The 25093-nt window shown below is 43.8% G+C and overlaps 1 protein-coding gene across 5 annotated transcripts in view; it reads right to left on the bottom strand.

Moving 5' to 3' along the window:
* The window catches only part of HIBCH (3-hydroxyisobutyryl-CoA hydrolase), an 885760-nt gene that overhangs the window by 276253 nt on the left and 584414 nt on the right, over positions 1 to 25093 (bottom strand). For all 5 annotated transcript variants that reach the window (XM_069733795.1, XM_069733794.1, XM_069733798.1 and 2 more), the window contains 2 exons: positions 18504 to 18590; positions 16819 to 16883 (listed from right to left, as the gene is read on the bottom strand). In XM_069733795.1, coding sequence (XP_069589896.1) covers positions 16819 to 16883; positions 18504 to 18590 — 152 coding nt within the window. The remainder of the gene's footprint in view (positions 1 to 16818; positions 16884 to 18503; positions 18591 to 25093) is intronic.

Below are 25093 nucleotides of genomic sequence, written 5' to 3'. Positions count from 1 at the left end.
GACTTCGGCCTGGAATTTACATCTACCATCAATAGTACAAGTGTGAATTTCTTGACCTCACCATTTGTGAGGAAAATAACTTAATAACTAAATGTTACCGCAAGGATGTGGACTCAAACAGTTTCATACAGTCATGGCCAAAAGTATTGACACCCCTGCAATTCTGTCAGATAATACTCATTTTCTTCCTGAAAATGATTGCAAGCACAAATTATTTGGTATTATTATCTTCATTTAATTTGTCTTAAATGAAAAAAAAACACAAAAAGAATTGTCCTAAAGCCAAATTGGATATAATTCCACACCAAACATAAAAAAGGGGGTGGACAAAAGTATTGGCACTGTTCGAAAAATCATGTGATGCTTCTCTAATTTGTGTAATTAACAGCACCTGTAGCTTACCTGTGGCACCTAACAGGTGTTGGCAATAACTAAATCACACTTGCAGTTAGTTGACATGGATTAAAGTTGACTCAACCTCTGTCCCGTGTCCTTGTGTGTACCACACTGAGCATGGAGAAAAGAAAGAAGACCAAAGAACTGTCTGAGGACTTGAGAAACCAAATTGTGAGGAAGCATGAGCAATCTCAAGGCTACAAGTCCATCTCCAAAGACCTCAATGTTCCTGTGTCTACCATGCACAGTGTCATCAAGAAGTTTAAAGCCCATGGAACTGTGGCTAACCTCCCTAGATGTGGACGGAAAAGAACAATTGACAAGAGATTTCAACGCAAGATTGTGCGGATGTTGGATAAAGAACCTCGACTAACATCCAAACAAGTTCAAGCTGCCCTGCAGTCTGAGGGTACAACAGTGTCAACCCGTACTATCCATCGGCATCTGAATGAAAAGGGACTGTATAGTAGGAGACCCAGGAAGACCCCATTTCTTACCCCAAGACATAAAAAAGCCAGGCTGGAGTTTGCCAAACTTACCTAAAAAAGCCTAAAACGTTTTGGAAGAATGTTCTCTGGTCAGATGAGACAAAAGTAGAGCTTTTTGGGCAAAGGCATCAACACAGAGTTTACAGGAGAAAAAAAGAGGCATTCAAAGAAAAGAACATGGTCCCTACAGTCAAACATGGCAGAGGTTCCCTGATGTTTTGGGGTTGCTTTGCTGCCTCTGGCACTGGACTGCTTGACCGTGTGCATGGCATTATGATGTCTGAAGACTACCAACAAATTTTGCAGCATAATGTAGGGCCCAGTGTGAGAAAGCTGGGTCTCCCTCAGAGTTCATCGGTCTTCCAGCAGGACAATGACCCAAAACACACTTCAAAAAGCACTAGAAAATAGTTTGAGAGAAAGCACTGGAGACTTCTAAGGTGGCCAGCAATGAGTCCAGACCTAAATCCCATAGAACACCTGTGGAGAGATCTAAAAATGGCAATTTGGAGAAGGCACCCTTCAAATATCAGGGACCTGGAGCAGTTTGCCAACGAAGTATGGTCTAAAATTCCAGCAGAGCATTGTAAAAAACTCATTGATGGTTACCAGAAATGGTTGGTCGCAGTTATTTTGGCTAAAGGTTGTGCAACCAAGTATTAGGCTGAGGGTGCCAATACTTTTGTCTGGCCCATTTTTGGAGTTTTGTGTGAAATGATCAATGTTTTGCTTTTTGCTTCATTCTCTTTTGTGTTTTTTCATTTGCAAATCATTTTCAGGAAGAAAATGAGTATTATCTGACAGAATTGCAGGGGTGTCAATACTTGTGACCATGACAGTACATAGTAATAGTTGTCATTTACCAATATGGCTTACCAATATTCCCAAGGGCCAATACACCAGAATTAGGTGAAATTGCACCAGAATTGAGGACTACCACACCGAAACGAAATACCTTACCAAACTATTTTTTGGAAAAGGGATATTATTTACCCGCATTGGAAAAAGCCAGGCCAGAAGTGAGCAGTATCCCTAGGAGGAATCTAGTACATAAAATAGAATCCATTTCTAACCCACCCAGTCTTCAACAACAAATTAATATATTACCTACAATAACACAATTCCATTCCAGCTAAAGGAAATTTACCAATATTATTCACAAACATTGGCCTATCCTGCAGGGAGATAAGAACATAGGGGACTTGTTACTGACTCACCCCAGATTTGTGTATCAGAAAGGCCAAAACTTAGGCCACCTGATAGCTCTCACAACGAAAGCAGTTATCCGAACAAAAGTACTACCCTTGATACAGCCCACATCAACCAGATTGGGATTCACACCATGTGGAACATGCTCCTGTTGCATATGCACATCCTTTAAAAAGGCACTTCAGACTACCTTCACTGATTTCAATAAAATAAAGGAGTTCCACATTAAAACTGCCATTTCATATTATTCGACCGGGGTCATTTACATGCTTAAGTGCCCTTGCGATAAAATTTATATAGGTCGAACAAAAAGATGTTTAACTGAGAGTTAAAGAGCATCTAGACAATATCAGAAAGGGTTCCAGGGGGCACCATTTATCTTGCAACTTTTCCGACAAATACAACCACTCTTGTTTGGGGATTTCTTTCTGTGGCATTCAATTGGTCCACCAAAACTTCAGGGGTGGTGATTTTCTCAAACAGATGTCGAGGACTGAGTCCAGATGGATTTTTGTGCTGGACAGTCTAGCCCCAAAAGGTTTAAAACATGAAATCGAGCTATATGCCTTTTAGCAGTACATGCTAGCACCATGTGCATTTTTATCCAGGACTTTAACACAAATTAAATTAATTTGAATCTTTAAATCATGGTTTATATCTTACTTTGGTCATTACAGGCGGTATGCTTATGAGGTTTTTTACTTACTGTAACTATAATTGTTTTGCCATGATATAGATTCACCACTCTCAACTCATTATTTAAGGGAATAATAAGAATTATTATTATTTTTTTTACCAATTGATATTTTTATGAGTAAAAATGTCCTGTGTTATTTTATCCTACTTAAAAATAGAAAGAAGTCTAGCACTCAACTTAAGCGGCGAAAGATTTGATTTATTTGTAGCACTCGAAACGTTTCAGTCCATAAGGACTTTCATCAGTCACTACAAAGTCATAACAAAATAAACAAAATAAAGAGTACAACCAGTACAAAACAACGAAAGTATATACAAATGACAAAAAAACAAAATATCATATACACATATAAAGCTGATAACAATGAGGACATCATAAACGATCATATCTGAGTAAATATATGAAGGCAGTGGATATATAGCAAATAGCTCCGCTCAGTGCCAAATGAGGTGATAGTGAGTTGTTGTGAGGACCGATATAGCAAGAAGAAAGCAAAAAGGGAACAAAAAACGTACCGTGCCGTTAAAAGCCCGTAGGGCTGGGTTCAGAAAGAGCAGGGATGCACAGAATGTGCCTAATAAAATGCAGAAAGAAGACAATCGGTAAATGGAGCAGGGGGAAAGAGGAGAAAGAGGGCATATGTAAAAAAGGTACTTACAAAAAGCGCCGCCACAGCTTGCGTTATAGAGAATGGAGGTAAAATAGAGCTGTGAGGCAGAAAATAAAGGGTATAGATCAGAACCTGCAAAGGGTATCTGAAAGCTAGAGGCCATATATATGTGTGACTTAAATAAGGGAAAAAGTAGGTACCTTAGTTAGAGTGCTGTAATGGTGGTGCAATGGCCGCACATCAGGATGTAGCACCCACAAGTTATAGAAAAGAGGGATAAATGCGCCATATAGTTCAAAGGAGTGGCAGCAGGCCAATATGTAGTAACAGTGGGTGAGTAGATGTTACCTGAAAGCGCTGGTGTTCGGGGTGAGGGGCACTGCCTCCAGACACGGTATCCACTGCTAGTCTGAGGAGTGTATAGCCCCATGTGTTTAAATAACCCAGGGAGAGGAAGCTAGGTGAATGGGGGGCGGGACTGCCGAATCAGATGTGACAAAGCACAGCTGTGTGAGAGCTGGGAGAAGGTGTAAATGTGGATTAGCAGCACAGTATGTGTTCCACAAAATGTGCAGAGCACACAAGGGGACTAAAAACACAAGGGGGAGTGTAGTATTTGCACAAACTAGCATGCAGTAGATGAAGGACCAAACTAAATGTATGAATAAGGTGTAGTCCTATATAAGATAAATAATGATGAAACATGGGGAAGGAAAAACCTGAAACGCTGATTGGTCGAGGCAACCTTTATGACATCATCGTCACCATGGCAACCATTATGACATCTACGTCGATACTGTGCCCGTTGCTGATTGGTCGAGGCCGCCAGGTCAGACGCGGGATGTCTACGTCCTTTATGACATAATCGTCGCCATGGCAACCATTATGACATCTACGTCGATACTGTGCCCGTCGCTGATTGGTCAAGGCCGCCAGGCCTCGACCAATCAGAAGCGGGATGTCTACGCCCTTTATGACATCATCGTCGCTGTGCCCGTCGCCTGGCGGCCTCGACCAATCAGAAAAACAGACAGACAGAAAGACAGACAGACGGAAAAACCCTTAGACAATTATATATATAGATTCCCATTAATTCCATTTTTAATTAAATTCAACAGATATTCACATATGCATACCATTCTTAGATTTTAACCCCTTTATTCCCAAGGGTGGTTTGCATATTAATGACCAGGACAATTTTTACAATTCTGACCACTGTGCCTTTATGAGATAATAACTCTGGAACGATTCCATGGATCCTGGTGATTTTGAGAATGTTTTCTCATGACATATTGTACTTCATGAGAGTGGTAACATTTCTTCGATATGACTTTGGATTTTTATCCCCTTAAATTACAGCGATATGTCACACAAAATACTTAATAAGTAACATTTCCCACATGTCTACTTTACTTCAGCACAATTTTGGAAACAAAAGGTTTTTTTTGTTAGGAAGCTAAGAGTTAAAAGTTAAACCGCAATTTCTCATTTTTACACCATTTTTTTTAGTGACCACATCACATTTGAAGTCACTTTGAGGGGTCTATATCATAGAAGAAATCCAAAACTGACACCATTCTAAAAATTGCACACCTCAAGGTGCTCAAAACCACATTCAATAAGTTTATTAACCCTTCAGGTGCTTTACATGAATTTTTGGATTGTTTAAAAAAAATGAACATTTAACTTTTTCCACAAAAAATTTAGTTCAGATCCAAATTTTGTCATTTTACCAAGGGTACGGGCAGCACGGTGGCGCAGTGGTTAGCACTGCAGCGTTGCAGCGCTGGAGTCCTGGGTTCAAACCCCACCAAGAACAACATCTGCAAAGAGTTTGTATGTTCTCTCCGTGTTTGCGTGGGTTTGCTCCGGGTACTCCGGTTTCCTCCCACATTCCAAAGACATACTGATAGGGAATTTAGATTGTGAACCCCGTCGGGGACAGCGATGATAATGTGTGTAAACTGTAAAGCGCTGTGGAATATGTTAGCGCTATATAAAAATAAAGATTAACCCCTTAAGCCCCAAGTGTCGTTTGCACGTTAATGACCGGGCCAAATTTTACAATTCTTACCACTGTCCCTTTATGATACTACGTGGCTGGGCAATATACTATGTCACTGGGCAATATACTACGTCGCTGGCCTACGTAACTGGGCAATATACTACGTGGCTGGGCAATATACTACGTGGCTGGGCAATATACTACGTGCGTGGGCAATATATTTCGTGGCTGTGCAATATACTATGTGGCTGGGCAATATACTACGTGGGCTGTGCAATATACTACGTGGACATGCATATTCTAGAATACCTGATGCGTTAGAATCGGGCCACCATCTAGTGAGGTTATAACTCTGGAACGCTTCAACGGATCTTGGCGATTCTGACAATGTTTTCTCGTGACATATTGTACTTTATGATAGTGGTAAAATTTCTTCAATATAACTTGCGTTTATTTGTGAAAAAAATGGAAATTTGGCGAAAATTTTGAAAATTTTGCAATTTTCCAACTTTGAATTTTTATGCCCTTAAATCACAGAGATATGTCACAGAAAACACGTAATAAGTAACATTTCCCACATGTCTACTTTACATCATCACAATTTTGGAACCAAAAATTTTTCGTTAGAGAGTTATAAGGGTTAAAAGTTGACCAGCAATTTCTCATTTTTACAATACCAATATTTTTTAGGGACCACATCACATTTGAAGTCATTTTGAGGGGTCTATATGATAGAAAATAACCAAGTGTGACACAATTCTAAAAACTGCATCCCTCAAGGTGCTCAAAACCACATTCAAGCAGTTTATTAACCCTTCAGGTGTTTTACAGGAATTTTTGCAATGTTTAAAAAAAAATTAACATTTAACTTTTTTCACAGAAAATTTACTTCAGCTCCAATATGTTTTATTTTCCCAAGGGTAAGAGAAAAAATTGGACCCCAAAGGTTGTCGTGCCATTTGTTCTGAGCATGCCGATACCCCACATGTGGGGGTAAACCACTGTTTGGGCGCATGGCAGAGCTTGGAAAGGAAGGAGCGCCGTTTGACTTTTCAATGCAAAATTGACTGGAATTGAGATGGGACGCCATGTTGCGTTTGGAGAGCCCCTGATGTGCCTAAACATTGAAACCCCCCCCCACAAGTGACACCATTTTGGAAAGTAGACCCCCTAAGAAACTTATCTAGATGTGTGGTGAGCACTTTAACCCACCAACTGCTTCACAGAAGTTTATAACGCAGAGCCGTAAAAATAAAAAATCATATTTTTTCACAAATATGATCTTTTCGCCCTCAATTTTTTTATTTTCCCAAGGGTAAGAGAAGAAATTGGATGCCAAAAGTTGTTGTGCCATTTGTACTGAGTACGCCGATACCCCACATGTGGGGGTAAACCACTGTTTGGGCGCACGGCAGAGCTCGGAAGGGAAGGAGCGCCATTTGACTGTTCAATGCAAAATTGACTGGAATTGAGATGGGATGCCATGTTGTGTTTGGAGAGCCCCTGATGGGTCTAAACATTGAAACCCCCCACAAGTGACACCATTTTGGAAAGTAGACCCCCTAAGGAACTTATCTAGCTGTGTTTTGACAGCTTTGAACCAAGTGTTTCACTACAGTTTATAATGCAGAGCAGTGAAAACAAAAAATTATTTTTTAGCCCCCAGTTTTGTATTTTACCAAGGGTAACAGGAGAAATTCGACCCCAAAAGTTGTTATCCAATTTGTCCTGAGTACGCTGATACCCCACATGTGGGCTGGCGGTGGCAGAGCAGGGTCACAGGAGGCATGGTGTCAGCAGAGGTGGGGTGATGCGGTACGGCGTGCACCTGAGCAGGGTCCCTTCCTGCTTAGGTGGGCGATGCCACAGCCTGGTGTTCATGAGGGGGTTGCAGCAGTGGAGTGGCGACGGCAGAGGTGCGGGGATAATGAGCGGTATGGCGTGATCAGGCTCCCTTCCACAGACCGGTAAGCAGCAGAGATGGGTTAATTATCGGTTTATCAGTGGTGGCGGCCATCTTCCTGAGGCCGCGCGTGCGCAGATGGAGATCGCGGCAGCCATTTTCTTGAAGCCGAGATCTAAATCTGCGAACTCAGCTTCAGGAAAATGGCCGCCGCGATCCTCATCTGCGCACGCGCGGCCTCCCGCAGCCATTTTTCTGAAGCCCAGGGAAGCAGAGCACTCCATCTGCGTACGAACGGCCTGAGGAAGATGGCCGCCGCCACCGATAAATCGGTAATTAACCTGGCTCTGCTGCTTACCGGGCTGCTGCATCACCTCACCTGTGGAAGGGACCCCGCTCACACCATACCGCCTCCTCATCCCCACACCTCTGCCGCCGCCGCACCTCTGCCACCCCCACACCACTGCCGGTAAGCCTGCATTACGACTATAAGACGCACCCCCCATTTCCTCCCCCCTCCCTTTTGGGGGGAAAAAGGGCGTCTTATAGTCGGGAAAATACGGTAGATGTATTGGTCTGCAGGCGTCACGTTGCATTTGCAGAGCCCCTGATGCACCTAAACAGTAGAAACCCCCCACAAGTGACACCATTTTGGAAACTAGACCCCCCAAGGAGCTTATCTAGATGTGTTTTGACAGCTTTGAACCCCCAAGTGTTTCACTACAGTTTATAACGCAGTCGTGAAAATAAAAATTATTTTTTTTCCCACAAAAATGTTTTTTTAGCCCCCCAATTTTTATTTTCCCAAGGGTAACAAGAGAAATTGGACCCCAAGAGTTGTTGTCCAATTTGTCCTGAGTACGCTGATACCCCATATGTGGGGGGAACCACCATTTGGGCGCATGGCAGAGCTCGGAAGTGAAGGAGCGCCATTTGGAATGCAGACTTAGATGGATTGGTCTGCAGGCGTCACAATGCATTTGCAGAGCCCCTGATGCACCTAAACAGTAGAACCCACCCACAAGTGACACCATTTTGGAAACTAGAGCCTCTAAGGAACTTATCTAGATGTGTTTTGACAGCTTTGAACCCCCAAGTGTTTCACTACAGTTTATCACGCAGAGACGTGAAAATAAAAATTAATTTTTTTCCCAGAAAAATGTTTTTTTAGCCCCCCAAATTTTTATTTTCCCAAGGGTAACAAGAGAAGTTGGACCCCAATAGTTGTTATCCAATTTGTCCTGAGTATGCTAATACCCCATATGTTGGGGTAAACCCCTGTTTGGGCGCATGGGAGAGCTCGGAAGGGAAGGGCCACTGTTTTACTTTTTCAACGCAGAATTGGCTGGAATTGAGATCGGACGCCATGTCGCGTTTGGAGAGCCCTGATGTGCCTAAACAGTGGAAACCCCCAATTCTAACTGAAACCCTATCCCAAACACACCCCTAACCCTAATCCCAACCATAGCCCTAACCACACCTCTAACCGTGACACACCCCTAACCCTAATCCCAACCGTAAATGTAATCGAAACCCTAACCTTAACTTTAGCCCCAACCCTAACTTTAGCTCCAACCCTAACTTTAGCCCCAACCCTAACCCTAACTTTAGCCCCAACCCTAACTTTTGCCCCAACCCTAACAGAAGCCCTAACCCTAGCCCCAACCCTAACCCTAGCCCTGACCCTAGCCCTAACCCTAATAGGAAAATGGAAATAAATATATATTTTTATTTTTTTTTATATTTCCCTAACTAAGGAGGTGATGAATAACTTATAGCGGGTTTTCTAGCTGATTTTTATGATTGGCAGCCGTCACACACTAAAAGACGCTTTTTATTGCAAAAAATATTTTTTGCGTACCACATTTATAACCTATAATTTTTCCATATTTTGGTCCACAGAGGCATGTGAGGTCTTGTTTTTTGCGAGACGAGTTGACGTTTTTATTGGTAACATTTTCAGGCACTTGACATTTTTTGATCGCTTTTTATTCCGATTTTTGTGAGGCAGAATGACCAAAAACCAACTATTCATGAATTTCTTTTGCACAGAAGTTTCTTCTTCACAGAAGTTTACAACATAGAGCGGTGAAAAAAAACATTTTTATCCACAAAAATAATCTTTTTGCCCCCATTTTTTATTTTACCAAAGGTAACAGGAGAAATTGGAACCCAAAAGTTGGTGTGCAATTTTTTTTTGAGTACACCGATACCCCATATGTAAGGGAATACTACTTTTGAGGCACAGTGCAAAGTTCAGAAGGTAAGAGGCGCCATATTGGATTTGAGATTTTGCTGCAATGGTTTGAGGGTGCCATGTCACATTGGCAGAGCAAAAAAACTTAAACAAACAAGGATCCCTAAAATATAACTTTTAATGGCAATAAGTTAAAAATATCTATTTTCATTAGAGCAATATAATTAAGGAAAACAAGGTATGTACCGGTTAGACCCTAGAGGGTCGCTATACTTCGCACTGCCTGGCAGTGGAGGTTGGCACCCTAATTTTCTACGGTAGGTGCCCCCACTCCTCGACGGCTCACCCTCAAAGTCCCGAGAAATCCCTGCAATACAGGAATCCTGGTTGAGCCTCAAAAAATCCCTATAGGAAAATCTGCCTGGCAGTGGAGGTAGGCACCCTAATTTTAAGCGGTAGGTGCCCCCACTCAGCGAGGGCTGACCCCAGGGTCCCTCAAAATTCCTTACAATGGAGATAGAAAATATAGAAACTGTCCCAACACCCTGGCACCAGTAGAGATAGGAAACACACATAAAAAAATTAAAAAATGTATAAGACAAAAAAATATAAAAGACAATGTCTCAGAAATGTCAGATGTTGCTTAATCAGTAGTTGTCATCACAATAAACTGATGATACACTAGGCATACATAGACCAAACATAATATGCCCCAAAGAAATTATTGTATACAGGTAGGCAGGATGCAATAAATCAGATATTGTCCAAACGTTAATAACCATACAGGGTTTCCCAGACACAGAAAATTACTTGATAAATAATACCACAGTATTAAAGTGCATAGTGCAATATGAGTCATCTCCTCAAACAAACATAATGCAACCCTTTAAATATCTGTACTCATAGTATAGAGACACAGCCGTGTCTTCAAGCATAGAAACAATGTAGCACCCCTAATATCGATAATCATCTGTTTACTGTGGCATTTTGTCCTAGTGCCCAGGAGACACACATGTACGGATTAAAACGATGAATAGGGCGCTAATCAGCAATCTCCCCAAGCAATACCCGACGTGTTTCCCCCCATGGGAATGATGGGGGTTCATCAGGGGTTCAGCAGCCACACATATGATAAGAAAGCTTTCAATAAGACACCTATCCATTACTAATCTTAACCCCTTCATGACCTTGGGATTTTTCGTTTTTCCGTGTTCGTTTTTCACTCCCCTCCTTTCCAGAGCCATAACTTTTTTATTTTTCCGTCAGTTTGGCCATGTGTGGGCTTATTTTTTGTGGTACGAGTTGTACTTTTGAAAGACATCATTGGTTTTAGCATGTTGTGTACTAGAAAACGGGAAAAAAATTCCAAGTGCGGTGAAATTGCAAAAAAAAGTGCAATCCCACACTTGTTTTTTGTTTGGCTTTTATGCTAGGTTCACTAAATGCTAAAACTGACCTGACATTATGATTTTCCAGGTCAGTACGAGTTCATAGACACCTAACATGACTAGGTTATTTTTTATCAAAGTGGTGAAAAAAAATTCCAAACCTTGCTAAAAAAAAAAAAAATTGTGCCATTTTCCGATACTCGTAGCGTCTCCATTTTTCGTGATCTGGGGTCGGTTGAGGGCTTATTTTTTCCGTGCCGAGATGATGTTTTTAATGATAGCATTTTGGTGCAGATACGTTTTTTTGATCGCCCGTTATTGCATTTTAATGCAATGTCGCGGCGACCTAAAAAACGTAATTCTGGCGTTTCGAATTTTTTTCTCGCTACGCTGTTTAGCGATCAGATTAATGCTTTTTTTTATTGATAGATCGGGCGATTCTGAGCGCGGCGATACCAAATATGTGTAGATTTGATTTTTTTTTATTGATTTATTTTGATTGGGGCGAAAGGGGGGTGATTTAAACTTTTATATTTTTTTAATTTTTTTCACATTTTTTTTAACTTTTTTTTTTTACTTTTGCCATGCTTCAATAGCCTCCATGGGAGGCTAGAAGCAAGCACAGCACGATCGCCTCTGCTACATAGCAGCGATCTGCTGTACGCTGCTATGTAGCAAAATTGCATGTGTGCTGTGAGCGCCGACCACAGGGTGGCGCTCACAGCCACCGGCGATCAGTAACCATAGAGGTCTCAAGGACCTCTATGGTTACAATGGAGACGCATCACCGACCCCCGATCATGTGACGGGAGTCGGCGATGACGTCATTTCCGGCCGCCCGGCCGGAAGCGGTGGTTAAATGCCGCTGTCTGCGTTTGACAGCGGCATTTAACTAGTTAATAGGCGCGGGCAGATCGCGATTCTGCTCGCGCCTATTACGGGCACATGTCAGCTGTTCAAAACAGCTGACATGTCCCGGCTTTGATGCGGGCTCACCGCGGAGCCCTGCATCAAAGCAGGGTATCTGACCTCGGACGTACTATCCCGTCCAAGGTCAGAAAGGGGTTAAAGTTATATGGTAAAGCAAGAATAAAGTCATTTGATTGAAAAAAATGACAGACTCCATTAATAATCTTTATTAAATCATACTTACAACCTCGCCTAATTCCACCGAAGCCCTTGATCTCCTGTAATAAAACTAAAATAAAAAAACACCATACACCAAGTTCCAAATTATTATGCAAATGACATTTTACTCTGATTTTTTTTTTAAATGGTCGGTGAAAATGACAGTCTGTCTAATAAAAGTCATCTCCCGTTTGAGTATACATCGAATTTTATTGAAGAAACCTCCAAATGATAACAGTATAATCTCCAAAATGAATAAAAACTGAAAATGCATTGTTCCAAATTATTAGGCACAGTAGAATTTCTAAACATTTGATATGTTTTAAAGAACTGAAAATGCTCATTTGTGGAATTTGCAGCATTAGGAGGTCACATTCACTGAACCAAAAAGCTATTTAACTCCAAAACATCCTAACAGGCCAAGTTACATGTTAACATAGGACCCCTTCTTTGATATCACCTTCACAATTCTTGCATCCATTGAACTTGTGAGTTTTTGGAGAGATTTTGCTTGTATTTCTTTGCATGAAGTCAGAATAGCCTTTCAGAGCTGCTGTTTTGATATGAACTGCCTCCCACCCTCAAGATCTTTTCCTTGATGATGCGCCAAAGGTTCTCTATAGGATTGAGGTCAGGGGAAGATGGGGGCCACACCATGAGTTTATCTCCTTTTATGCCCATGGCAGCCAATGACTCAGAGGTATTCTTTGCAGCATGAGATGGTGCATTGTCATGAATGAAAATGACTTTGCTCCTGAAGACACGTCTCTGCTTTTTGAAACCATGGAAGAAAGTTGTCAGTCAGAAACTCTATATACTTTGCAGAGGTAATTTTCACACCTTCAGGAACCTTAAAGGGCCCTACCAGCTATTTCCTCACGATTCCGGCCCAAAACATGATTCCTCCACCTCCTTGCTGATGTTGCAGCCTTGTTGGGACATGGCGGACATCCACCAACCATCCACTACTCAATCCATCTGGAGCATCCAGGGTTGCTCGACACTCATCAGTAAACAAGACTGTTTGAAAATTAGAATTCATATATGTCTGGGCCCACTGCAACCGTTTCTACTTGTGATCACTGTTTAGGGGTGGCCAAATAGAAGGTTTATGAACCACAGCAAGCCTTTGAAGGATCCTACACCTTGAGGTTCGAGGGACTCCAGAGGCACCAGCAGCTTCAAATAACTATTTTCTGTTTTGTAATGGTATTTTGGTAGCTGCTCTCTTAATCCAATGAATTTGTCTGGCATAAACCTTCCTCATTATGCCTTTATCTGCATGAACTCTGTCTGTGCTCTGTTTCAGTCACAAATCTCTTCACCGTACGATGATCACTCTTAAGTTTCTGTGAAATATCTAATGCTTTCATACCTTGACCAAGGCATTGCACTATTTAATGCTTTTCAGCAGCAGAGAGATCCTTTTTATTTCCCATATTGCTTGAAACCTATGGCCTGCTTAATACATTTTGAAGTAGTTTTCCTTTAATTAGAATCACCTGGAAAACGAATTATCACGTGTTTTAGCTTGATTTCAGTGATCCATTGAGCCATGAGACAATACCATCTACGAGTTTATTTGAAAACCAAAACAATTAAATCTTTATGACACTTAAATCCAATTTGCATAATAATTTTGAACATGGTGTATATACCATGCCTGTCCGTCGTTCTGTTCAACGCCATAATCCATGTCTGGGGAATAATTAGTTTTCAACAAGGACGGTGCCAAGATGCGACCATCCAGGCTGAGAACCACTGGTGAATGAGCTGCTGGGAACACAGCGTCAGTGACATCATATATGTTACCTCCAGTCACTGGGCTCAGTTCCCAGCTGGGCTGAGCTGCTGTGAGATCTCCGCTTGCACCATGAGCGCTCAGTGCACGGGGGTGACGTCAGAGGTGACCTCCGGTGGTCACTGGGCTCCGTTCCCAGCTAGGCTGAGCTGCGGTGAGATCCCCAATAGCACTATGAGAGCTCATGGGTGATGAGGATAATCAGCTGCCGCCTGAGCTATAAATAAATAAATGACAAAAATGGCGTGGGTTCCCCTGTATTTTCTACAACCAGCCAGGCAAAACTCACAGCTGCAACCCTTTTCAATTAAAACGATCAACAATGATCACGGGGTCTCTGGGGTCACACCGCGGGGTCTCTGATCCAAAGGCAGAGGGGCTGTCAGCCCTCTGTCAGCTTCCGGAATGCTGTGATCTTGTTCGATCGCAGTTTTTCTGGGGTTGAAGTGCCGGGAGCGGGCTGTGACCGCTCCTGGCACCTAGTGCCGGATGTCAGATGTCAGAATTAGCTGACACCCGGCGGCGATCACCCGTGCACTCTCCCCGTGAGCGCGGCCGATCACTCAGATGTAATGATCCATCCATGGTCAAATTGGCCCAGGTCACATGGACCGATCATTACGTACGATGTCAGAAAGGGGTTAAAGTTATTATTAAAATATTTGATTTTAGATTGACCTGTACTTCAACTTTCCCAACCTTTTATCTTTACACACGTCCTCCATTGTTTCTAATGGGGAGCATGCACACTAAACATAACTGAAAGTGCATTATATCTAAAATTGTATCAACATTTATTCCTCATTATCATCATACATTGTATATCAGATTGTATATGTATCTTTAATCCCGCTTATTTACATTCATCCACAATCGTTCAAGATCAAATAACCCAGCACTGACTTTTTAACACTTATTCCAGCTCAGAATGTCAAGCCTCACATGCATAGAGCGATACTATTCCATCCGGTGAATAGGCATCATTGTACAGGGTGGAGCGCGGTAATTTGCTTTTTTGCACTGCATGCTGTGGCGGCACTGTCGGTCGAAGAGAGGGGAGAGTGGGTGTGGCTTACAGTGGCTGATGGGAGATTTGTATTCCTCTGCCTTTCAGTTGCCATCATGCAGTGGACACGTGAGGAGAGGTCATTTTGTGTTGAAGCGTATTTTTCAAATGCCCACTCGATCATTGCAGTGCAGCGTGCTTTTCGTTTACAATTCGCTGTTCTTCCACGCGGACGTGTTCCTGGACGGCAATCAATTGTAAATTGGGTGAATGCATTCAGAACAGCAGGGAATGTGTCATGTGTACGAAGGGGACCTGAGAGAAGGATTACAACACCACAAAACATCGAGAGAGTTAGAGCAGCAGTACTGCAATCTCCGAAACGCTCTGCTCGGAAGCAATCATTTGCTCTTGGCATTTCAAGACGTTCTCTCCACCGGATTCTTCATGATGAACTGAATTTTCACCCGTATAAAATGTGCGTGGTCCAACATTTGTCAGCATGGGACTATTTGACACGACGGATGGCAATGGAACTAGAGGATACATGGTTCCAACAGGATGGTGCCACTGCACACACAGCGAGGGTTACCATGAATTGTTTGAGGCAAATGTTTCCTGGACGGCTTATCTCTTTGAGGGGAGATGTGAACTGACCAGCACGCTCACCAGATTTAGCCCCATGCGATTTTTTCCTTTGGGGTTACCTGAAGTCTAAGGTGTATATCAACCGTCCCAACACCTTGGAAGACCTAAGGAACAATATTGAAGCTGAAATTGGCAGAATACCAGTTGACATGCTTGTTAGAGTTCATGAAAACTTCAGAAAACGTATGCAGCAGTGTGTGGATAGCGAAGGTCGACATTTGCCAGATACACTATTTAAAACCATGTAATTTAAAAATTCCATTACTGTTCAGTATAATTAAAATATAAAATAAATTTTTCTAATGATCATAATTTTTTTTATTTCATTCCCAAATCAGCAAATTACCGCGCTCTACCCTGTATAAGTAGGCAGTAGGGCGCTAGGCTGGCATGGGTATATAAGGACAGGTTAGGTGATGAGGCCGTAACCCTGATGAAGAAGGACTGCGTCCTTTGTAACGGGTTGGCTGACTGACCCTATCATGCACCTATCGACTAGTTCTCGTGACGTCACGTAATACCAAGCCCCTTCGCTCAACTTGCCACATTCTTGGCGGCGCTTCTGGCCGGAGCCCACCGTCAGTCGGCTTCTCTGTGCACCCGGGAGTGTTGCAACAATGGGAGTACGCTCCCCCAGCTCCTACCTCCCAGTGCATGTCTGTGCCGCAATCTCTAACTCACAGTGCAATAAAGCAGCACACGTAAGGGTATGTGTCCACCTTCAGGATGGCCGGCGGTATCGTCGGAGCGGCTTTGCCGCTCTGCGCTAAGCCCCGCCCCCTTCTGGGACGCGATGATGCCGGATGTGTTCACAGGACACATCCGGCATTATCACACCCATCGCATAGGGCCCTGTGCTATATCTTGCGGCGACGCAGCGTCGCCGCAAGATATACGGACATGCTGCGATCTGAAAAGACGCGCAGCATGTCCGGAGTCGCAGGGCTGCCGCGTGCGTGTTACCACGCATAGTGGAGACGGAATTTCATTAAATCCCCTCCACTATGCTGTAACATCTGGACGCTGCGTGTTTGACGCTGCTATCAGCATCAAACACGCAGCGTTTACTGCACGTGGACACATACCCCAAGTGTCACCAGAAACCACTACCTGAGAGATTCACCATTTGCCCTTAACACTACTGGGATGGTGATACAATAAGTGACCTTATTATTGCCATACTTTTCATAAAACATTTTTGTAAGAATTTATAATACACATATTGTATGTCTAAAATATTATGTTTTCATGACCATCAATAGGGTATTTGTAACAGAAAAGTATACTTATACAGTAGATATTATATATATTATATATATTATATATATAACAAATGTGTTACCTGTTGATTTTGTCCAAATGTTCTGCAAGAATAAAAGGATCATCATCATCTTTACTGGCCTTACTCTAGGCAAAAAAAACACAGATATAACATCAAATCCTAAGATTTTTTAAATGTATTTTCTAAATGTAAGACAGACTAAAATAACATCAGTAAAGGTACCGTCACACTGAACGATATCGCTAGCGATCCGTGACGTTGCAGCGTCCTGGCTAGCGATATCGTTCAGTTTGACACGCAGCAGCGATCAGGATCCTGCTGTGATGTCGTTGGTCGCTGCAGAAAGTCCAGAACTTTATTTCGTCGCTGGACTCCCTGCAGACATCGCTGAATCGGTGTGTGTGACGCCGATTCAGCGATGTCTTCACTGGTAACCAGGGTAAACATCGGGTTACTAAGCGCAGGGCCGCGCTTAGTAACCCGATGTTTACCCTGGTTACCAGCGTAAAAGTAATAAAAAAAAAACACTACATACTTACCTTCCGTGTCTGTCCCTGGCGCTGTGCTTCTCCTGCACTGGCTGTGAGCGCCGGCCAGCCGGAAAGCACAGCGGTGACGTCACCGCTCTGCTTTCTGGCTGGCGCTCACAGTCCGTGCAGGAAAGCACAGTGCCGGGGACAGACACGGAAGGTAAGTATGTAGTGTTTGTTTTTTTTACTTTTACAATGGTAACCAGGGTAAACATCGGGTTACTAAGCGCGGCCCTGCGCTTAGTAACCCGATGTTTACCCTGGTTACCAGGGGACTTCGGGATCGTTGGTCGCTGGAGAGCTGTCTGTGTGACAGCTCTCCAGCGACCAAACAGCGACGCTGCAGCGATCGACATCGTTGTCGGTATCGCTGCAGCGTCGCTGAGTGTGAAGGTACCTTAAGTCACCACTGCTGACAACAAAAAACAGGCTTTGTTTCAATCAGTCAAAACTCAGTTTATGTCTAATGCTGCTCTGGAACGATTATGCGATGATATAGTCAACAAAGTTCGTATTTCAATTTTAATAAATTGTATCCCAATTTAACTAAAAGATTTTAAATAAAAATAATAATAATAATACATTTCTGTCTTACATTTTAGAACATTTTTAAATCAGTTCTGTTAATGCCTGCTATATCCTTTCTCCAATAGACTTTTTTACACACTGATGCAATTAATTTAATAGGGTTGCAATTTACATTGAAGAAGAGCTACCCCCTACTTGGACAGACCATTCTTAATGAGTACCGATCCCCAATCTGCAGCTGCCCTTTTTATTCAATAAAAGAGTGGGCAGCCACAGCCTGGTGATTTTATGAAGGTTAGTTTCAAAAGTGCTATTATTGCTCCATCAAAAGGGCTGGACTTTCTACTAAAGATAGGCCCAAAGTTCCATATTGTGGGATCCAGGCATGCAGAAAGGGAACTCATGATCCTTCATAGCCCCTCTCGCTGTGAAACAGTCCCTCTCTATTCACTTATCCGGCACTGCCATGTATTTTAATAAGCTGTTGCTGAATGGTATTATTATATCTTTGACAGTTTGGTAACAGCTTAGTAATATAGAGGGCAGCACTGGATTAGTGGAAAGAGCATACATAATTTATGAAGTGGGTGGTGTCCTTGTAGTGGACAAAACCTTTACATTTTTTTAAACTGATCTACTTTTCTATCTTGTATATTACTAATTGTCAAATCAAACAAAACCAGGTACCTGTTTGTGGTAAGCATCAAGTACATCAGTAATATCTTCTTTGGATGGACTTTTCAACGTTAAAAGGTCTTTTTCTAAGGAAGGGATCTATAAAAGAAAATAATGTGGTTAAATACTGTAGAAAAATGCAACTCTGTTATTTAAAGGGAACCTGTCACCCCGTTTTTTGAGATTGAGATATAAATACTGTTAAATAGGGCCTGCGCTGTGCGTTACTATAGTGTATGTAGTGTACCCTGATTCCCCACCTATGCTGAGAAATACATTACCAAAGTCGCCGTTTTCGCCTGTCAGTCAGGCTGGTCAGGTCAAGTGGGCGTGGTGACATCGCTCTTTTCTTCCCCAGCTTTCCGTTGGTGGTGTAGTGGTGTGCGCATGTCGCAGTGACGAATCCACTGCGCGCACGTGAAGAAGCAGCGCGCGATCTGCGCTATTACCCCCTGTCATCGGTGGGGGCGGCCATCTTCCTGGGGCCGCGCGTGCGCAGATGGAGTGCTCTGCTGCACGGGGCTTCAGGAAAATGGCCGCGGGATGCCGCGCGTGCGCAGAAGAGATCGCAGCGGCCATTTTCCCAAAGCCGAGATGCAAATTCGGCTTTGGGAAAATGGTCGCCGTGATATCCATCTGCGCACGCGCGGCATCCCGCGGCCATTTTCCTGAAGCCCCGGGAAGCAGGAGACTCCATCTGCGCACGCGCAGCCTCAGGAAGATGGCCGCGCCCACCGAGAAACCGCTGAATAGCGGCGAGCGCGCTCTTTTTCTACAGCTGCGCAGTGCATTCGGCACTTGCGCATGCGAGAAGCACTACGCCACCAACGGGAACATAAGCAAGATCTGGGGGAAGAAACAGCGCTGTGACCACGCCCATCCGACCTGACCAGCCTGATTGACAGGCGAAAAAGGCCACTTTTCTAAGGTATTTCGGCAGCATAGGTAGGGAATCAGGGGACAAAAAATACCCTATTGTAAAGCACAGCTCAGGCCCTATTTAACGGTATTTTTTATCACCTACTGAAAAAACGAGGTGACAGGTTCCCTTTAAGGTCCATTCACATGCACTAAGTAGTTACAGCAGACAATCTGCAGCTAATTTATAGCAGAAAATTCTACACTAAAAGTAACATCTAGTGATGCAGGTTTGATGCGACAACCTTGTCATCTGGCTGTGATTGACAATGGCTGGATACCTGCAAATCATGGTTGGTGGACAAGGTTACCACTCTGCTTATGAACATGGCAGACCACTGTATCTTAAAGGCAGGACTTCTACTTTGACGCTGAGCAGAGAATTAGATTGCAACTAAACAAGAAAGGCATAATTGGAATCAGTAGGTCTCATCCTACATTAAACTATCCTCAAAGTTTCCCTTTAAGGCAAAAAAAATCACATAGTATTATATATCAGCACTTTGTAATATATAATTTTTCACATTTGTGCAACATAAACTTTGCAATAATTCTGGAAAATGTTAAATGCTTACCAGAGTCATGCAGAAGGAACTGCTGCTGGATGCCATCAATATTGATCCCCTGGAACTCCTGGGGAATAACAAGTTGATTAAAGGTACCGTCACACATAACGATATAGTTAACGATATAGTTGCTTTTTGTGACGTAGCAACGATATCGTTAAGGAAATCGTTATGTGTGACAGCGACCAACGATCAGGCCCCTGCTGGGAGATCGTTGGTCGCTGAAGAAAGTCCAGAACTTTATTTAGTCGCTGGACTCCCGCTGACATCGCTGGATCGGCATGTGTGACGCTGATCCAGCGATGTCTTCACTGGTAACCAGGGTAAACATCGGGTTACTAAGCGCAGGGCCGCGCTTAGTAACCCGATGTTTACCCTGGTTACCAGCGTAAACGTTAAAAAAACAAACACTACATACTTACCTTCCCTGTCCGGTCAGCCGGAAAGCAGAGCGGTGACGTCATCGCTCTGCTTTCCGGCTGACCTGCGCTGACCGTGCAGAGGAAAGCAGAGCACCGGAGGACAGACAGCTGAAGGTAAGTATGTAGTGTTTGTTTTTTTAACGTTTACGCTGGTAACCATGGTAAACATCGAGTTACTAAGCGCGGCCCTGCGCTTAGTAACCCGATGTTTACCCTGGTTACCAGGGGACTTCGGGATCGTTGGTCGCTGGAGAGCTGTCTGTGTGACAGCTCTCCAGCGACCAAACAGCGACGCTGCAGCGATCGACATCGTTGTCGGTATCGCTGCAGCGTCGCTTAGTGTGACGGTACCCTAAGGGTTTGTTAAACCTTGGAATATTGCCAAGTTGCCTTGATAATCGTATTGTTCTCTTCAGTGATGCTTTCTTTGGGAGAAGTGCTACAACATTAGAATGGGCTCCTGAAATGACTTCTGTGAGAATCTGTCTCCTGTGTTGTCCTTGCCCTGGTGACCACCTCATTGACAAGTTGGATTCCTTCAGATCTTGCTGCTTGTGCTGCGTGGTTGTGGGGATGGGTTACTTTCACCACTTCACCAGATGCTACATTGGTCCAAACACGTCCTTTGCAAGTCACAGAAGTCTGTCACACACCCAGATGCCATGGACATCATCAGCCGTTCGTTTGGAAAATACGTAAGAGTGATTCTCGTAGACCAACTTCTTCTTGCCACGTTTGTATAGAACTGAATTCATACTTGTAGAAAGTGAATTGCTGTGGAAGCTGACTGATTTTTTGTGCTAGTACACCTCTCTCTTTGTAGATATTTTAGACAATGCTATATTCTGATGTAAAGATCAGAGCTAGTCTAATGTAACTTGCGGGACACCTGACATGAAAATTGTTACATCTGCAAGAAAACTTGCAAACAAGCAGGTCAGTGCTGGGTCAGGTAAAAGTTCACAAAATGTTTTGATTTTAAAGTGGTTTACATTCTCCACCTAAATCAGGCCTCATTCACACTACATTTTTGTAATCCATTTATATTTTTCGTGTTATGTTTTTGTAACACAAAAACGTTTTAGAAAAGTTTTGGAAAATGTCTTGTTAAATTTGCGGGCAAAATGCTCTGACACTATAATGCAATCAGTTGTGAGGTTAACAGATGGAAACAATTGATTTAACATGTCACAAAAGTGAAGCACTCTGCACAGTACTTTTGTGGCATGTGGATTGATGATGGACGGGAATTCATGAACGACAAGGACAAACTGGCAAAACATCCAAACACAAAATTCTGGGGGCAAAACGGGGTACAAACATCTGGGGGTGAACTGCCGGGGGCAAACTGCTGGGGGCGAAACATTGATGACGCACGGGAATTCATGAACTACAAGGGTACAAACATCCGGGGGCGAACTGCCAGGGACGTTCTGCTGGGGGCAAAACATTGATGACGGACAAGAATTCATGAACCACAAGGGTACAAACATCCGGGGGTGAACTGCCGGGGGTGAACTGCTGGGGGTGAAATATTGATGATGGACGGGAATTCATGAACGACAAGGACAAACTGGCAAAACATCCAAACACAAAATTCTGGGGGCAAAACGGGGTACAAACATCCGGGGGTGAACTGCCGGGGGCAAACTGCTGGGGGCGAAACATTGATGACGCACGGGAATTCATGAACTACAAGGGTACAAACATCCGGGGGCGAACTGCCAGGGACGTTCTGCTGGGGGCAAAACATTGATGACGGACAAGAATTCATGAACCACAAGGGTACAAACATCCGGGGGTGAACTGCCGGGGGTGAACTGCTGGGGGTGAAATATTGATGATGGACGGGAATTCATGAACCACAAGGGTGCAAATATCTGGGGGCGAACTGCCGGGGGCGAATCATCCGGGGGCCAAATGCTGGGGAAACATTGACGGATGGGAATTCATGAACCACAAGGGTGCAAACATCTAGGGCAAACTGCTGGAGGCGAACTGTCGGGTGCGAAACATCCAGGGGTGTACTGCCGGGGGCGAAACATCCAGGGGCCAAATGCTGGTAATAAAATGTGCGTGGGCGAAATGTAACCAGGGGTGAACTGCTGGGGGCCAACTGCTGGGGCGAAATGTGTGAGGGTGAAATGTGCGGGTGCGAAACATTATGGGGGCCAAATGCTGGGGACGAAATGTGCGGGGGCTAAATGTACCCAGGGGCAAACTTCTGGGGGCGAACTGCTGGGGCAAAACTCCCGGGGGCGAACTGCTGGGGGAGAAAGATCCAAATCCCGTTTTTACCTAGCCCCGGGTTGCGATCGCCAGTAAATAACCATTTACCGGCGGCCGCAAAAAAAAAACAACACAACTTCCCATTTAGTTTCTCTGTCCAATGATGTGATTGCACATCAGAGGACAGAGAAATAGGGTCCCCAAAAGCCCCCCGATACTCACCCGTCTCCCTCGATGCTCCTCGTGGCTCCCGGCGGGCACCACCATCTTTTTCCAGGAAAAAAATGGCAAGCGCATGCGCAGTGCGCCGGCGGCCGGCACCCGGAAGATTTTTGGGGTCTCAGCTGCCAGGAGTAGCCGAGACCCCAAAGAACATGATCAGGGTCGGTTTTTACCGACCCCTGTTTTGTGATCGCAGGTAATTAACCGTTTACCGGCAACAGCAAAAAGAAAAAAAAGTGGCGTGTCATTCTCTGTCCTCTGATGTGATCGCACATCAGAGGACAGAGAAATAGCGGGATTCGGATACTTACCGGTGTTCCTGGGTTTATTTTCACAAGGGTAACAGGAGAAATTAGACCACTACAGTTGTTGTGCAATTTCTCCTGAGTATGTCGATACCCAATATGTGGGGGTAAACCACTGTTTGGGCGCACCGCAGAGCTTGGAAGAGAAAGAGTGTCGTTTTACTTTTTCAATGTAGAATTGGCTGGAATTGAGATCGGACGCCATGTCGCGTTTGGAGAGCCCCTGATGTGCCTAAACAGTAGAAATCCCCCACAAGTGACCCCATTTTGGAAACTAGACCCCCCATGGAACTTATCTAGATGTGTGGTGAGAACTTTGAATGCCCAAGTGCTTCACATAAGTTTATAATGCAGAGTCGTGAAAATAAAAAATATTTTTTTCCACAAAAAAGATTTTTTAGCCTCCAAGTTTTTATTTTCGCAAGGGTAACAAGAGAAATTGGACCCCAAAAGTTGTTGTCCAATTTGTCCTGAGTATGCTGGTACCCCATATGTGGGGGTAAACCACTGTTTTGGCGCACTGCAGAGCTCAGAAGAGAGGGAGCACCATTTGACTTTTTGAGCGCAAAATTGGCTATCGTGTTTGGAGACCCCCTGATGTACCTAAACAGTGGAAACCCCCCAATTCTAGCTCCAACACTAACGCCAACACACCCCTAACCCTAATCCCAACCTGATCCATAATCCTAATCACTAACCCTAACCATAATCACAACCCTTACCCCAAAACAACCCTAATGTCAAACCTAACCATAACCCTAATCAAAACACTAAATCCAACACACCCCTAATCCTAATCTCAACCCTAACCTCAAACCTAACCCTAATCCCAATACACCCCTAATCACAACCCTAACCTTAACCCTAATCCCAAACCTAACCCTAATCCCAAGCGTAACCCTAATACCAACCCTAATCCAAACCCTAACCCTAATCCCAACTCTAACCCTAACCTTAGCCCCAACCCTAGCCCTAACTTTAGCCCCAACCCTAGCCCTAAGGCTACTTTCACACTTGCTTCGTTTGGCATCCGTCGCAATCCGTCGTTTTGGACAAGAAACGGATCCTGCAAATGTGCCCGCAGGATGCGTTTTTTGCCCATAACATAGTAAGATAGTAACATAGTTAGTAAGGCCGAAAAAAGACATTTGTCCATCCAGTTCAGCCTATATTCCATCATAATAAATACCCAGATCTACGTCCTTCTACAGAACCTAATAATTGTATGATACAATATTGTTCTGCTCCAGGAAGACATCCAGGCCTCTCTTGAACCCCTCGACTGAGTTCGCCATCACCACCTCCTCAGGCAAGCAATTCCAGATTCTCACTGCCCTAACAGTAAAGAATCCTCTTCTATGTTGGTGGAAAAACCTTCTCTCCTCCAGACGCAAAGAATGCCCCCTTGTGCCCGTCACCTTCCTTGGTATAAACCGATCCTCAGCGAGATATTTGTATTGTCCCCTTATATACTTATACATGGTTATTAGATCGCCCCTCAGTCGTCTTTTTTCTAGACTAAATAATCCTAATTTCGCTAATCTATCTGGGTATTATAGTTCTCCCATCCCCTTTATTAATTTTGTTGCCCTCCTTTGTACTCTCTCTAGTTCCATTATATCCTTCCTGAGCACCGGTGCCCAAAACTGGACACAGTACTCCATGTGCGGTCTAACTAGGGATTTGTACAGAGGCAGTATAATGCTCTCATCATGTGTATCCAGACCTCTTTTAATGCACCCCATGATCCTGTTTGCCTTGGCAGCTGCTGCCTGGCACTGGCTGCTCCAGGTAAGTTTATCATTAACTAGGATCCCCAAGTCCTTCTCCCTGTCAGATTTACCCAGTGGTTTCCCGTTCAGTGTGTAATGGTGATATTGATTCCCTCTTCCCATGTGTATAACCTTACATTTATCATTGTTAAACCTCATCTGCCACCT

Source organism: Ranitomeya imitator, chromosome 7 (assembly GCF_032444005.1).
Source record: "Ranitomeya imitator isolate aRanImi1 chromosome 7, aRanImi1.pri, whole genome shotgun sequence".
Lineage (NCBI taxonomy): Eukaryota > Metazoa > Chordata > Amphibia > Anura > Dendrobatidae > Ranitomeya > Ranitomeya imitator.
Note: the sequence above shows the minus strand (reverse complement) of the source record. Positions and strands in the feature narration are given on the sequence as shown.